The 15,177-nt window shown below is 47.8% G+C and overlaps 1 protein-coding gene across 2 annotated transcripts in view; it reads left to right on the top strand.

The window, feature by feature from the left end:
- The window catches only part of TPR (translocated promoter region, nuclear basket protein), a 684,526-nt gene that overhangs the window by 95,951 nt on the left and 573,398 nt on the right, over positions 1 to 15,177 (top strand). For both annotated transcript variants that reach the window (XM_086956072.1, XM_086956065.1), the window contains exons 13-16: positions 636 to 743; positions 1,320 to 1,546; positions 13,064 to 13,227; positions 14,953 to 15,077. In XM_086956072.1, the coding sequence (XP_086812198.1) occupies positions 636 to 743; positions 1,320 to 1,546; positions 13,064 to 13,227; positions 14,953 to 15,077 (624 nt within the window). The remainder of the gene's footprint in view (positions 1 to 635; positions 744 to 1,319; positions 1,547 to 13,063; positions 13,228 to 14,952; positions 15,078 to 15,177) is intronic.

Here is a 15,177-nt window from a genome sequence, read left to right as displayed (position 1 = left end):
GCGAAGTGAGCCAAAGAACGATTATGGATTCAATGCAAATCTGTGACTGGGGGTGAGTGCCTGAAAAGTTTCAGCGCTCAGTCCCTCATCTCCTTTTGTTGGCTTTGCTCAAAGTCTAAGCATTTTTTTTGGAGCCCATTACTAGTTTGAAGGGTGGCTCATTCCTTGAACTAAGACACTCCGCAGTATGAATTTCAATAATTAAAAGGGTGTGGCTTTGCTTCCTCCATGATTCTTGGTAAGCGTTCGACACACCTTGGGTTGTCTAAAGATTGTCTGAAATTGAGACCTAAAAGTCATGAGACTTCTCTCTATTTTAGTATTTGACAACCTGGGGCCTTTTCATTGAGTTATTGATTATTCCACAACATTTTGAGCACTGTACCGTCTGCAGTATTGTATTGGTTATGTAATATGAATTGCCTGGGACTTGTAATTACAGGACATATTGTCTCTGCACAGAGTAGCTCTTGGATGCATTGGTTTGGATTGGATTTTATTGACTTGTTTTCAGAGGTCGGGTATATGCCCTACACCTCCTAGATTCAACCCCCTCAGAACCACAGTATTATGTCCCTCTTTGTAAATGTATGCACAGTTTTATTACGTTGTTTTGTTGTCTCTATTGGCCTCAGGAAATCCATAGACTACAAGATGACACCGATAAAGCCAATAAACGCGCCTCTGTATCTGAGCGGGAGAATCAAAGGCTGGAATCTCAAATTAAAGATTTATCCAAACAGGTAAGTAAGAATGATATGTTGGAGTAGTTAAAGAGTAAATTCTTGTTTAGGGGTTCCATTTCAATGTAAACTCAGAAGGCTAGAGTCTATTGGGGGTTTTGGAAAGTTTACTTAAGTGCCTTTATTAAAAGCAGCATGGTGTTGCAAACCCAGGGTGTTTCAAGAGTAATACTTTTAAAAATAGGGCAAACTACTCCTGTTAGTGTTGCTGAGGAGACTTTGTCTGTGGTGATGTTTACACTATCACCTTGTATCGATCCTAAAATCTTGGAGCCATTGGCTCAATTGCAGTGCTTACATTGTTCAGGCTTCTTGGAATGTGAAGGTTGTATCAAACGATGTTCATTGCTAACTGTTCTAGTAAAAACAGTATGGCTCCCAAGGATATGATCCATCTTGAATGCTTGTTTGACCGGTTTACTAATTTTACCTGTGTAAAGTGATTATAAGATCATGTCACTGGTAACACAGCTATTTATTCTTTAATAGTTTCAGAGCTTTTCTTTCACTTTTAATATGTGCTTCTTGGGTGATTTCTCTTGCCAGTGGTTCACTTCACATCTAACTCCATTTCAGATTAGAGTGCTCCTCATGGAGCTGGAAGAAGCCAGGGGTAATCACGTGCTCCGGGATGAGGAAGTCACCTCCACTGACATCAGCAGTTCTTCAGAAGTAATAAGCCAGCATCTGGTAACATACCGAAATATAGAAGAGCTGCAGCAGCAGAACCAGCGCCTTCTGGTGGCTTTGCGGGAGCTGGGAGAGGAGAAAGAAAAGGAGGAACAGGAGACCACATCATCCAAGTAAGGGTTTACCAACCTTTTCGTCTACATGTCATAATATCCGAATGACCGCTATGTTTCACACGTTATCTTAATTAGTTTTATAGTGCTAGGGTGCAATTATTAGAAGATTTGCAAAATTGGCACTGTTAATAGGCTTGTCTGAAGAGCCAGGCCTTTAGATTTTTTCTGAAGGACTTATGGTCCGGTTGTAATCGTAAAAATTACTGTAAGTAGTTCAAGATTGTGGGTGCGAGTACTGAAAAACTAAGTCTACCGTACCCTTTTACCTTAATCTAGGTATTGTCAGTAGATTAACCGCATCGCTGTGGCGGTTATTTTTCCCCTACGCGGCTTTTTCTAAAAGCCGCGTAAGATGACGAGCTCAGCTCGTCATCCGCACACGCCCACCCCGTGGCTGATGACGAGCTGAGCTCGTCATCCGCATCGAAGGGGTTAAGTGAAGAGCGAAGCTCCTGGGCAGTAGAGTGCTTAGTTAATTTAATGAAGAATTGGGGCCGTCACCCAAAAAACCTTGAGCCAGGCAGCAAAATGTAACTCTGATTCTCTGTTCAGTGGACATCCCTTAGAGTGACATGAGAGCTCCTTGCAAAAACCAGTTGATGGAAAGAATGCAAAACAATGTCATACATTCACCCCAGTTCAGAGATCTGGGCCCAAATCCATCGTTTTTTGCACTCCACACCACCCCAGCTCAGACATGGCCATATGCAAATCAGCCTTGACTCTGTGCCTCATGGGAACAGTCCAGCCCGAACTGCCAAGCCATGTCTTTCCTGGACCGGAATCAAATCAAATCAAATCAAAATAAGCTTTATTAGTTTTTTTTTTGTTTAAAACCATAAAAGCAGCAAGAAAAAATACAAACATGTATAAATGACTCAGCATATCATTTGCAAAGTAAAAAGGAACCAACTATTAAAAGCAAACTAAAATCAATCTGGCAATTCAGCTGAAAGAAAAAGGTACATGCAAAATCGAGAAAAGGGTAGAGGGTTAGTAGCACAAGATTCATGGCACCCCCTTTCACCAAGAATTGTGGTTCCATGTCATTTGCCTTAGGGACGGATAGGGTCGGGGGCCGGGATAGAAATCGTACAAGTCCCAGATGCGAATGGGGCCATCTCCCTCTTTGGGTTGGGAAGATCGCAAATAGGGGACAATGTTCATGCTCTTGAATTTAATTAAAATAAGGTCTCCCGGGATGTCTTTGGGCGACGTACCTAGCCACCCCACCCTCCTGACACACAAGATGCCGCCATCTAAGGCAGATGGCAGTGGTCTGTGTTGTTTTAGCCAGGAAATGGCTTTAACAGGTCCTGGTGAGTTTCAAATTTGCCCTGACTAGGTGCAGGGACCCCAGAGAGAACAGTCACGTAAGGGGCAGCTTCTGGAGGTAGGTTAATCCCATTCCTGCTTTCAAGTGCGGTCCTTGGAGCTCTAAGGGGTACAGGTATGGAGTTAAAAGTAATGTCCCAGCTTCTTGGATTAGGTATAGACATGAGGGGTTCAAGAGTTTGAGCTTTCGTGCGTGTCGTTGGCTTGAATTTTTCATTGTTACTGGGGAGAATAGGGTGAATGGGTGTAGCAGTTATTTCAGTTGGAGTATGGATCCTTAGTATTGTATTTTCGATACTGGTCAACCTGTCTCCCAGATTATTGATTTTTGTGACCAGGGGTGATAGTGCAGTTATTAACAGTAAGGTCAATTGAAGTGGTGATACTGAGTCAGGTATTCTATTCACAGCCTCAATCGGCAATAATATAGGTCGGTTGGGGGGAGATAGTGAGGGGCTAGTGCACATTTTGTCGGAATTCTCAGTGTCCTTGTCATTTTCCTCATCAGCCTCTCTACCCACTATAGGGGGGGGGGGGGGAGGGGTAGATACGTCCTAGACGTAGTTCGTACCACACAGGGCATTCAGCTCCTTCCAGATGGACATGATGTGAAACAGTACAGTGAGGGGTCAATAATGATAAGATACAAAAAAAAAACAACTCGGTACCTCCACCTTCGTAGTAGCCAAGGGGGGTGGCCCGGCCCGGCCTCCTCGTGCCTCTGAGGGCCACAGAGGGCCCGCCCTTTGCCCGGGCTTCGCCCGGCGTCCCGCGGAGCAGAGCGCTCCTTTTAGGCGCCTCCTGGCGCTTCTGTGGTGGTGTCAGGAAGCGGCGCCGCCGCTAAGGCTGCCGGGAGATGTAGTCCCGGAGCGGCGGCGCTGTGGGCTGCACAAGTGGACTCCTGGCGGTGGCGGCTACAATGGGGGCCTGCTCGCCTCCCCCCTCCAAAGCGGTGAGTGCCAATGTCCCCCGCGCTCCGCAGAGCAGAGCGCTCCTTTTAGTCGCCTCCTGGCGCTTCTGTGGTGGTGTGAGGAAGCAGCGCCGCCGCTAAGGCTGCCGGGAGATGTAGTCCCGGAGCGGCGGCGCTGTGGGCTGCACAAGTGGACTCCTGGCGGTGGCGGCTACAATGGGGGCCTGCTCGCCTCCCCCCTCCTCCAAAGCGGTGAGTGCCAATGTCCCCCGCGCTCCGCCGAGCAGAGCGCTCCTTTTAGGCGCCTCCTGACGCTTCTGTGGTGGTGTCAGGAAGCAGCGCTGCCGCTAAGGGCCGGAATCAAGCATCCTAGGACCGGTTTCTGGCTATCGGCCGTCTTCAGCCAGGATAGCTTGACTCCAGTGGTGTGGAGAGCATGGGACTCACGTCTGAGCATACCCATCCCACTCGGGGTGACAAATGCAAAAACCACAGTTGATGGACAAAGTGCAGAACAATGTAATACATTCACCCCAGTACAGAGATCTGGGCCCAAATCCATCGTTTTTTTGCACTCCACACCACCCCAGTTCAGACATGACCATATGCATATCAGATCTCTGAATTGGAGTCAAGCTATCCTGGCGGAAGACAGCTGATAGCCAGAAACCGGTCCCAGGATGCTTGATTGCGGTCCAGGAAAGACATGGCTTGGCAGTTCGGGCTGCATAATCCAATCTGGAAAAGACTAAGGCCATTATTGTTTTCAAAGCATCCTGTGTGAGAAACATGTCAACCTTCTTGATCTTTGTCAACATAAAGATACAAGAAGAAATTGCTGCTCCAATTGGGGGTTTCATCAATAAGGTGCCATCTGCAACGATTCCTAAACGTTAGGCTTGTATCTTTGTTTAGGAAATTACTCCTTTCTCTGTGATTGCCCCCCCCCCATGTTTTTGGGACTGATGGTGCTGGTTTTTCGACTTGAATGCCCTGGGTCCCTGCTGTCCAGGCCCCTGTGCATGAACTCTTGCTCCCCAACTAACTATACAATTGGCTAATACCCGATTGGCTCATTTAACTTGCCTATAAGTCCCTACAATACCCAGGGCTCCTCACACGGGAAAAAGGCTTTTGCCATGTTTGTTTAGAGTAGTGATGGGATTGTTTGGTAGTCCACTCCCCCAGGGAGTGATGTAAAGTGATAAGGCTTACCTCGTGGAAGCTATTGCCTCATTGGCTAATGAGTCCTCCCTTTCCACAAATGAGAAGACTTTTTAAAAGTGGTGCTCAAGACTCGCAATCCTCGAATAACTGCTGGACCGAAAGAGGGCGGAAAGATGCATGGATGTGAAATTCCGATCACCCGACAACCAGCACATATTGTTTCTGTTAAAAAAAAAAAAAAAAAAAGTTTTCATGTTTATTTTGTTTGTCAGTAAAAGTAGACCCACCCGTGTTGCAGTACAAACCCTTTGGCTGCCAGTTCACAGTACCACATCATGGATCTGTGAAAGAGCATTGTCTCTAGTTAAGATTAGTATCCATATGTCCATGCTGTTAGAACTTGTATTTATGGTTCATTAATGTAAAGCGTATATTATTAGGGTGATAGCTGTAAGGAAGTGCTATAAACTAAGCTTGCATATTGACAGTGACAGTGGTATAAAAATGTGAGGACGTGTGTTGGAAGGTGACTTCTCTTTTTTCCTCCTGCTCACCCCCACTTTTTGCCACTAGTACTGATGTTTTTGACTGATGTCCACTGGGTCCCTGCTAAGTAGGCCCTAGTGCTCTTTCCCTAAAGAAAGGTAAAATGGTCTCATTTTAACTCATTTGTCACACACTTTGACACACCTGCAACTCCCAAATAAGTGGTACCCATGGTACCTAGGACATGGGTACCAACGAGGGTCCCTAAGGGCTGCAGCAGTATTATGCCACCCTATGGGACCCCCCCCCCCCATACAAATTTCATGCAGCCTGCCATTGCAGACTGTGTCATTGTGCAAACCATGTGGGAAATTGCTACAAGACATGCTCACTGTGGGCCATACCAAAGTCAACTCATGCATTGTAGGCAAGTCACCCCTACAGCAGGCTTTGTAGCCCTAAGGCAGGGAGAATTATATTACATGTGAGGGCATATCTGCATGAGCAGATATGCCTCTGTGCAGTCTAATCCAATTACTAGAGAGTACAAGTTAATATAGATAGCCATCATAAGTAATGTACAGGGCACTGGTCATTACGAGTTCCCCAGCTACATGATGGCTTTACTGAAACTTATGGTGTTTGCTATCAAATACCTGGTCTTAATAAATATGTACTGATGTCGGTACAAGATTTATGACTTTCAACCAGAGGTCATCTTAGAGGTGTCCCCTGAAAGCCTACAAGTCCTCTAGTGTGCTGGCTGGGTAGTATCGAGCATCCTGCCACCAAAGACTAGTTTTTGACCCCTGGAAGTGAGCGCCCCTTTTCTCTGAAGCCAAAAACAATGCCTGCTCCGGGACGTCTTTACCTCCTCCAGCAGGATGGCTAGCGATTTAGCATACCAAGGCCAGAGGCTTAACAGCCCCTGCCACCTTTGAAATGTGACCCTGGCTACCCCCACTCTTGGGAGATGCCACCCCCTGAGGCCCATTTGATGGTGTGGTATCCTAAACAGTGTTTATTAGGATAAAAGCCCTGGATCTGGTATAGTGAAGCAGAGTCTCCCTGCTCTTGTATGTTTTGGGGACAAACGTATATTTTCCTGACTATTCCCGCCCCTAATGATCTTGAATATGAAACTTAATTGTGCTCTTATTCCACTCTGATTAACTTATGTCCCTCTGTATTTAAGACACTCGGACTACTCCCCCTTTGTGTAGTTTGTGGAGGCCATCTTGAGACTGAACTACAGTTTGGAGTGTTTTTTTCCTGCTCCTTTGTGCTGCAGTTTGGTTTGCTTTCTAACCCCAAAACTCTCTGGAAATTGAGTGAGCTGATTTCAAGGCACAATATTAAACTTAAAACTCTAGTCTCCATTTTTGTGCAACCTTTTAATTAACATATTTTCATAATGTTTCATAATCTTTTACTTTGAAAATGTGCTAGTTGTATAGTAATAATGAATGTTGGCTAATGTACAAAAACATTAGGGCAAGTGGTTTAAATTAAACTTTTGTTCGAGGCATGTGGGCTGCTGAATTCATATCTGTACATAGATCGCCGCCTAGTGTTGGGTCCGGATGATTGCATATTGTTGTCCTAGAAGAGTCTTTGAAGTATCACGAGATAGGTGGCTCCTCCCCTGGACTACAGTGCGCATGGGCATCGCCTCCATCCCCAGATTGTTTTTTTCCGCCATTGGGTTCGAATGTGTTTTCGGTTCTGTCTGTCGGAATCGATAATAGTTTAACTTTCCTAACTTGAGACCAAAAGGTCTTTAGGCTTGGCGTCGGTATCGTTTTTCGTTCGGGTTTGACTATTCTTCAGCTCCGAACTCTTGCTGCCCTTCCGCGTGCTGTCGGCGCGGACGGGCCTACACGACGCTCCAGACATGGAACGAACTCCGTTCAAAAGGTGCCCGGTGTGCACCTCCAAGTATTCACACCTCGACGTGCACCCAGTGTGCAACAAATGTCTGTCGCCGGACCATGACGAGGACAGGTGTATGGCCTGTTCAAAGTTCCGGTGTAAGAAGACTCTCAAGCTTCGTCGGGCCGCTCGACTCCAGGCCCAGTTATCGGCGCCCCCGCCAGACAACATCTTCGAAGAAGACGTTGGAGACGACAATGTCTTTCAAGTTTCGGACTCTAGCCCGGCGTCGGAGGAAGAAAACTACGACGCGGGAGACGAGGAGTTTGATGAAGTCGTCGGTGAGGTAGGGGACGACGATGGGGCCATTGCCACAGTGGAGGATAGCTCGAAGGAGGAGCATCCTCAGACTGACTCAGGGGTCAACCCCCATTACACGGCCCAGGTCGAGGGATCGCCTTCGGGCCTTACCCAAGACCCTGTTAACCGTCCCACGGCCTCGCCTCCGGGCCCGGCCACGGACATTTCTGATGTGCCACTCCCGTTGAAGAAAACGAAAGTGAAGCCATCGGGGTCTACACCATCGGTTTCGAAACCAAAAGTGAAAGTCGCTCTGGTGGGACAAAAGGCTCCAGAGGCCTCGAAGTCCAAGAAATTCAAAATGGCCGATAGCAAGAGCCACGCCAAGATGGCCGACCCGAAGATCCAGGTGTCGAAGGCGAAGACGACCGACGCGGCCGCGTCTGCGCCGAAGGGGGTCGAGGTCGATGACCCGAAAAAGGCTCCGAAGAAGCGTCGGGACGACGCCGAAGATCTGGCTGCGCCGACTCCGGCCGTCATGGCCAAAGATGGTGATGTGTCGGCTCCGAAGACCGTGCCTTTCACCGACCCGACTCGGGGAAATCGCTCGAGCCGGTCCAGCCCTCTCCGGCCTTAGCCAAAAAGGTCATCGAGTCCCTGCAGAGGATTCGGAAGGACGCTGAGGCTCCAGAACCGAAGGATGTGGCGCCGAAGCCTACGCCAAAGCCGGCAAAGGCGCAGACGCCTATCCGCTACACGCTGCCGCCGAAGACGACGCCGAAGGCTTTCGCTCCGAAGCATGGGGCCGGGGTGCCTTTGAAGGTGGTTTCGAATTGATAAAAAATACAAGGCAGCGCCCTCGGATCCAACGTACATCAGGGGACATTTGCCACTGGATTCTTTGGTGGTATCCAACGCACGTAAGCGGGCGAACTCGCAGACAACGGGTGACGCTCCTCCCCCAGACAAAGAGTCAAAAATATTTGAAGCCTCCGGGAAAAGAATTGCTGCGCAGGCAGCTAATATTTGGCGCATTTCGAACACGCAGGCCCTACTTGCACGCTACGATAGGGCGCATTATGACACCCTAGAAACACTTCTGCAGCACTTGCCTGATCAGTACAAGGAGGCAGATGAAATGTTGATTCAGGAGGGGAAGTTGATTACCAACGCTTCCATCAAATGTGCGCTGGACGTGGCTGATACCAGGCAATACAGGGCAATCAACACTAGCGTGTTGCTGAGAAGACATGCATGGCTTCGGATATCAGGATTCAAACCAGATATACAGACAACGATCCTGAACCAAACGGTTAATCCTGACCACCTGTTTGGCCCCGAGGTGGATGCGACACTTGAAAAGATGAAAAAAGACACGGACACTGCCAAGTCTATGGGGGCCCTCCTGTCTCAGCAGTTTCGGGGTGGTTCCTTTCGACGCTCCAATAACAGAGGCACCTCAAGGGGTCAGGCGTCGCAATCCACACAGTATTACAAGAGCAACACCCAGACCTCATACACTAACAAGGGTAGAGGGGGCTACAGGGGCAACAACGTCAAGGGCAGGGGACGTGGAAACAACAGCTCCAGGTCCTCCACCGCCAACAAACAGTGACGCCTTGTCACTGCCCCCCGACCACACAACACCGGTCGGGGGGAGACTCCAGCAGTTCCTGCCCGTGTGGAAATCCATCACCACGGGCAGGTGGGTCAAGTCTCTTATCCAGTACGGTTACTGTCTGGAACTTACTTCCACTCCACCAAACATACCTCCAAGAAGCCGTCCTATGTCCGGCGAGCACTTGCGCTTGTTGCAGCAGGAGGTTCAAGTCATGCTGCAAAAAGGGGCAATAGAGCTCGTCCCGCTGCAAGAAAGGGGGACAGGGGTTTACTCTCTGTACTTTCTAATCTCCAAAAAGGACGGATCCCTACGGCCCATCCTGGACCTCAGGCCCCTCAACTGGTACATTCTATCGGAGCACTTCCATATGCTCACGTTGCAGCAAGTCCTTCCCCTGCTTCGACAGGGGGACTTCCTGGCTACGCTAGATCTGAAGGATGCATATTTTCATATCCCCCTGCATCCTTCCCACAGGAAGTACCTCAGATTCACAATTCAAGGCGAGCACTACCAGTTCAGGGTCCTGCCTTTCGGGGTCACCACAGCGCCAAGAGTCTTTACAAAGTGCCTGGCGACTGTGGCGGCGCATCTGCGACGCCAGAACGTCCACGTCTATCCCTATCTCGACGACTGGCTCATTCAGGCAAAGACAGAACAGCAGTGCGCGGACCATGTGTCCCGCACTATTCACCTCCTGCACGATCTGGGATTCTCGCTGAACTATCCGAAATCCCATCTCCAACCCGCCCATATACGGCAGTACCTGGGCGCGACAATAGACACTCTGGCAGCCACTGCGCAGCCAAATTCAGTGAGAATCGCCAGTATCCAAACGCTGATCCAACGATTCAGACCTCAGCACTCGCTTCCAGCGAAAGTGTTCATGCAGTTGATAGGCATGATGGCCTCCTGCATCTCCATCGTCCCGCACGCGAGACTACATATGCGTCCGCTTCAGGAGTGCCTGGCACGTCAGTGGACTCAGGCTCATGGGCAACTGACAGACCTAGTGTTGGTGAGCGGTCGGGCGTACAACTCTCTGCATTGGTGGAATCCACAAAACCTTTGCAAGGGCCGACCGTTCCAGGAGCCTGTGCCACAGATTATCTTGACAACGGACGCTTCTCTCCAGGGATGGGGAGCGCATGTACTCCACTACACAGTGCAGGGACTATGGACACTACAGCAAAGGAAGATGCACATCAACGTTTTGGAACTGATGGCAATCTTCATGGCCTTGAAGGCATTCAAAGTAAATCTGTGCAACAAGGTCGTGTTGATCCGGACAGACAACATGACGGCCATGTACTACATTCAGAAGCAGGGGGGCACCCACTCTCCGCAGCTGTCTCATCTGGCTCAGAGCATGTGGAAGTGGGCCATTCAGAGGAACATCTTCCTCATGGCAGAGCATCTCCCGGGCAAGGACAATCAGATGGCGGACCTGCTCAGCAGGCACAGCCACCAAATGCACGAGTGGGAGATACATCCATCAGTACTCCAACCGTACTTCCAAAGGTGGGGTCATCCAGAGATAGACCTGTTCGCCACAAAGGAGAACGCAAAATGCCAAAGCTTCGCCGCCAGGTTCCCACACCCGCAATCACAGGGCAATGCGATGTGGATGAACTGGTCAGGCAGATTTGCGTACGCTTTTCCCCCAGCACCTCTGATACCGCTGGTGGCACGCAAACTCAGGCAGCGCTCGATGACTCTCATCCTGGTTGCTCCAACGTGGGCTCGCCAACCATGGTACACCACGTTTCTGGAACTCTCCGTGGTGCCGCATCAGAGGCTTCATCTCACTCCCAGCCTTCTGACGCAGAGCCATGGCGACATTCAGCATCCAGATCCGCAACAGCTCAACCTGGCGATCTGGCTCCTGAAGTCCTAGAGTTTGGCTACCTCAATCTTCCTCCCGATTGCATGAACATCATTCGGGAGGCAAGGAAGCCCACTACTAGAGCTTGTTATGTGGCTAAATGGAAGAGGTTTGTCATTTACTGTGTTAACCACGATATTGAACCCGCTAGATGCTTCCATTCAAAACATCATTTGTTACCTGTTCCACCTGTATCAATGCAATATGGCGTACTCTTCCATCCGCATTCACCTGTCTGCTATGGCAGCATACCTCCAGAATAGGCAACACCTGTCACTTTTTAAGGTCCCTGCTATCAAGGCTTTTCTGGAAGGACTCAAGAGTCATTCCACCAAGGACCCCACCAGCTCCAGAATGGAACCTCAATGTGGTTCTTACAAGACTGATGGGTCCTCCCTTTGAGCCACTGCACTCTTGCAAGCTTCAGTTTCTGACATGGAAGGTTGCTTTCTTAGTAGCAATTACATCGCTACGGAGGGTAAGCGAGTTGCAGGCGCTCACCATCCAAGAACCTTTCTTCCAAGTACATGCTAACAGGGTTGTGCTCCGCACTAACCCTAAATTCTTACCCAAGGTTGTATCTCAAATCCATATGAACCAGACAATTGAGTTGCCAGTGTTTTTCCAAAACCCAGAGTCGCTGGCGGAGCGGATGCTCCACACCCTTGACGTTAAAAGAGCCTTGATGTACTACGTTGACAGGACAAAAGATTTTCGCAAAACCAAGCAGCTTTTCGTTGCTTTTGCCTCACACCACAAGGGAAACGCTATCTCCAAAGCTGGGATCGCTAGGTGGATCGTGAAATGCATTCAGATCTGTTAGGCTAAGGCTAAACGCACTCTCACTATCCCACCAAGAGCCCACTCCACCAGGAAGTTGGGGGCCTCTATGGCTTTCCTAGGTAACATTCCCTTGGAAGATATTTGTAGAGCAGCCACATGGTCTACCACACATACTTTTACTAAACATTACTGTGTAGACGTGCACTCCAAACAGCAGGCAGCTGTTGGTCAGGCTGTTCTCAAAACACTTTTTCAGACTGCTGCAGCTGGCACGGGCGGCCACCGCTAATGGAGGGACTGCTATGTATTCTATGCACAGATATGAATTCAGCAGCCCACATGCCTCGAACTGCAAATGCTACTTACCAGTATGCATCTGTTCTTGGCATGTAGGGCTGCTGACATTCATATCGTCCACCCTCCTCCCCGGCGCCTGTAGCAGCTGCAGTATTCATATATATATATATATATATATATATATATATATATATATATATATATATATATATATATATATATATATATATATATATATATATATATATATATATATATATATATATATATATATATATATATGCTCATAGCATGGTCATCACTCACATACTTCACTCCATCTCTGCCAATGGCTAAAAACAATCTGGGGAGGGAGGCGATGCCCATGCGCACTGTAGTCCAGGGGAGGAGCCACCTATCTCGTGATACTTCGAAGACTCTTCCAGGACAACAATGTGCAATCATCCGGACCCAACACTAGGCGGCGATCTATGTACAGATATGAATGTCAGCAGCCCTACATGCCAAGAACAGATGCATACTGGTAAGTAGCATTTGCAGTACTCTGGATATTGGTATTATCTATGGAAATGGGTACGTTGGTTGACATTGGATAGTGGGTTATTAGAGGTGAGTACTTTGTATTGGAGGAAGTCGCATGAAGGGGGTTAAAGTCTTGGTAGGGCATGGTGATTGTATAGTGGGTAAGGGACACTCAAAGATGGTGGTGGAAGAAAATTGTGTGTATTGGCTGGTTAGGTCATGGATTAAAAACGTGTAGTAGGGGAATACTTGTTAAATATGGTAATGAAGCAGTAGGGGTAATGGTGCTTCTTGATGGTTCTCCATATCCATACGTAGTTTCATGTTTTTCTTGATTAGAGTTACTGAGCTTCAGACTGAACTTGAGAAAGCCCTAAGTGAATTGCAGCAGCTCCGTGATGCTCGAAGTCATCAAATGCAGCTTGTGGAGTCTATTGTCCGCCAGCGTGATATGTACCGTATCTTGTTAGCTCAGACCACAGGCCTTCCTATTCCAACTCAAGGTGAGTCTTCCATCTTGTTTAGCATTTGTGTGGAATACGGACTAAGACCAATGCAGATCTGATGATATTGTATGTCCGTTTGTGTGCATTCTTGGGTGCTTTTGTGTGTCTTTATCTACTCTTTATAGTTACTGTATCCACGTCCAGGGCCGAGTTATGTGACCTGAAGGACCGCTCCAGTAGAACAGTGTCTCACCCGCTTTAGTCCAACAGCAATTGTCTGTAAAAACTCCTGTAACCTCCCAAGAATGACTCTTCATATCCTCTTCAACTCTACTGCACACACACTCATTCCAACATCTTGCCACAACCACTCCTGTGGTTCATGCTGTTCCCAGCCTTGCTGGTTTCCTCCTTTCTGCTGCCCCTTGATTATTTTAGGGGCGAGTATAATCCTGATCCCTATGAAAGTCTTTCATAGTTTGCAAACAATGCCTCGCAATAATGAATCCATGAATGGATAGGTGGGTCCCTCCATGAACTGCACTGGTACTGGGCGCTGCAGATGGAGAGAAAAGGCATACAGCTTGCCTTTACCCAAACACACAAACCGTATTTATCAGTGGTCAATAGTAAAGGTGTAAACCATGCAAAACAAATACCATCTGTTTCCCTGTACATTGAGAAGTGGGTAAACGACTGCAGGTTTTAAGAGGTTGGAAGTGTAAAGATTATGGTGTTGCAGACCGATGGCCACAACCTTTGGACCGAGCCCTCAGGCTTGGATTTTGGTAATGGCATCGAGCCATATACAATAATTGAATCGGCAATTACAACTTGGATAAAGCAGTTCACCCCGACCCCAAATATCTACATTTTATGGTATCTTGGCGAGGAGTTTTAGTAGCCAGTGCGAGATGTGTGTTCTCATCTGACAAGAGAAACCAACATGAGCCAGGCAACATTTTATTTTTGTACAAACATGACACCTACTCTTCTTCTCAAAGAGGTCTGGAAAGAGCTTGCAGAGCACCACCCCGATGGACACCAGAGCTGTTTTGGGTCAATAAGGTGACGAAGACCTAAATGTAGTTTCCTCTTGAGTTTATCAGGTACTGGAGAAGAGCAAAGCTTGTGTGCGATTGGAGTCACTAACTTTGACAAAATAAGGTGTTATGGAGGCCTGGCCTACTGGCTCACACTAGCAAGTTAATCTTTGACATTTTGTTGCTCCTTCTCTTTACTGCTGGTCATCGCAGCTGATGACTGAACTTCTCTGTTTTGTCCAGCATGGGTATATGTGAGCCGTAGGTGCTATAGTGGGAACAACGAAGTTGTGCATGTCACCCACCTCCGCCCCTTCAACCTTACTAAAATGTCAGGTATTGTTTAAAAGGCCTTGTTCTGCTCCCTCATTCTTCCCGATTTATAAATGTTCAAAAGTATCACTTCTTGAACTTTTAGTGCACCACAGCTTGACCCGTGCTCAGGCATTTTGTACCATCTCTTTTGGTGCTGCACCGCTTATGCAGTTCTTTTCCTGACGCGATCTACAAAATGCACACCCACCATAAAATCCTATTGCACGCATTGACAACTATCCTCTTACTGCCAACGTGATTTTCTGAGATGGAAAAGAAAACCTTGGTCACTACTTGTCAATATAGAACTTCATTATTGCTTGTGTAATTATCACTCTGATGCTTGATATATTATACTTCCAAAAACATCATACTGCACAAGACTGTTGTTGCTAACCTTTAAATACCTATATTTTTCTTTCAGAGGAAATTACTCTGTTGTCAACTCCAAAACGTTCTCCTGGTGGAGCCAAGGTTGCATCGACTCCAACACCTGTGCCGGTGGTAGAGTCCACTGGTGCAGCGGAAGCTAGGGCTGCACTTAAACAGGTATGTGGCTTGTAGTAAGTAAAGTACTCTCTGCCTCTTGCTTGATGTGAGCCTGATCACCCTTTTTTCTGTATTATATTTTAACTTCCCTGTAAAACCT

The sequence above is a fragment of the Lissotriton vulgaris genome, chromosome 1_1 (assembly GCF_964263255.1).
Source record: "Lissotriton vulgaris chromosome 1_1, aLisVul1.2, whole genome shotgun sequence".
Taxonomy (NCBI): Eukaryota; Metazoa; Chordata; class Amphibia; order Caudata; family Salamandridae; genus Lissotriton; species Lissotriton vulgaris.
The sequence above is the reverse complement of the archived record's forward strand: the minus strand, read 5'-3'. Positions and strand labels throughout refer to the sequence as shown.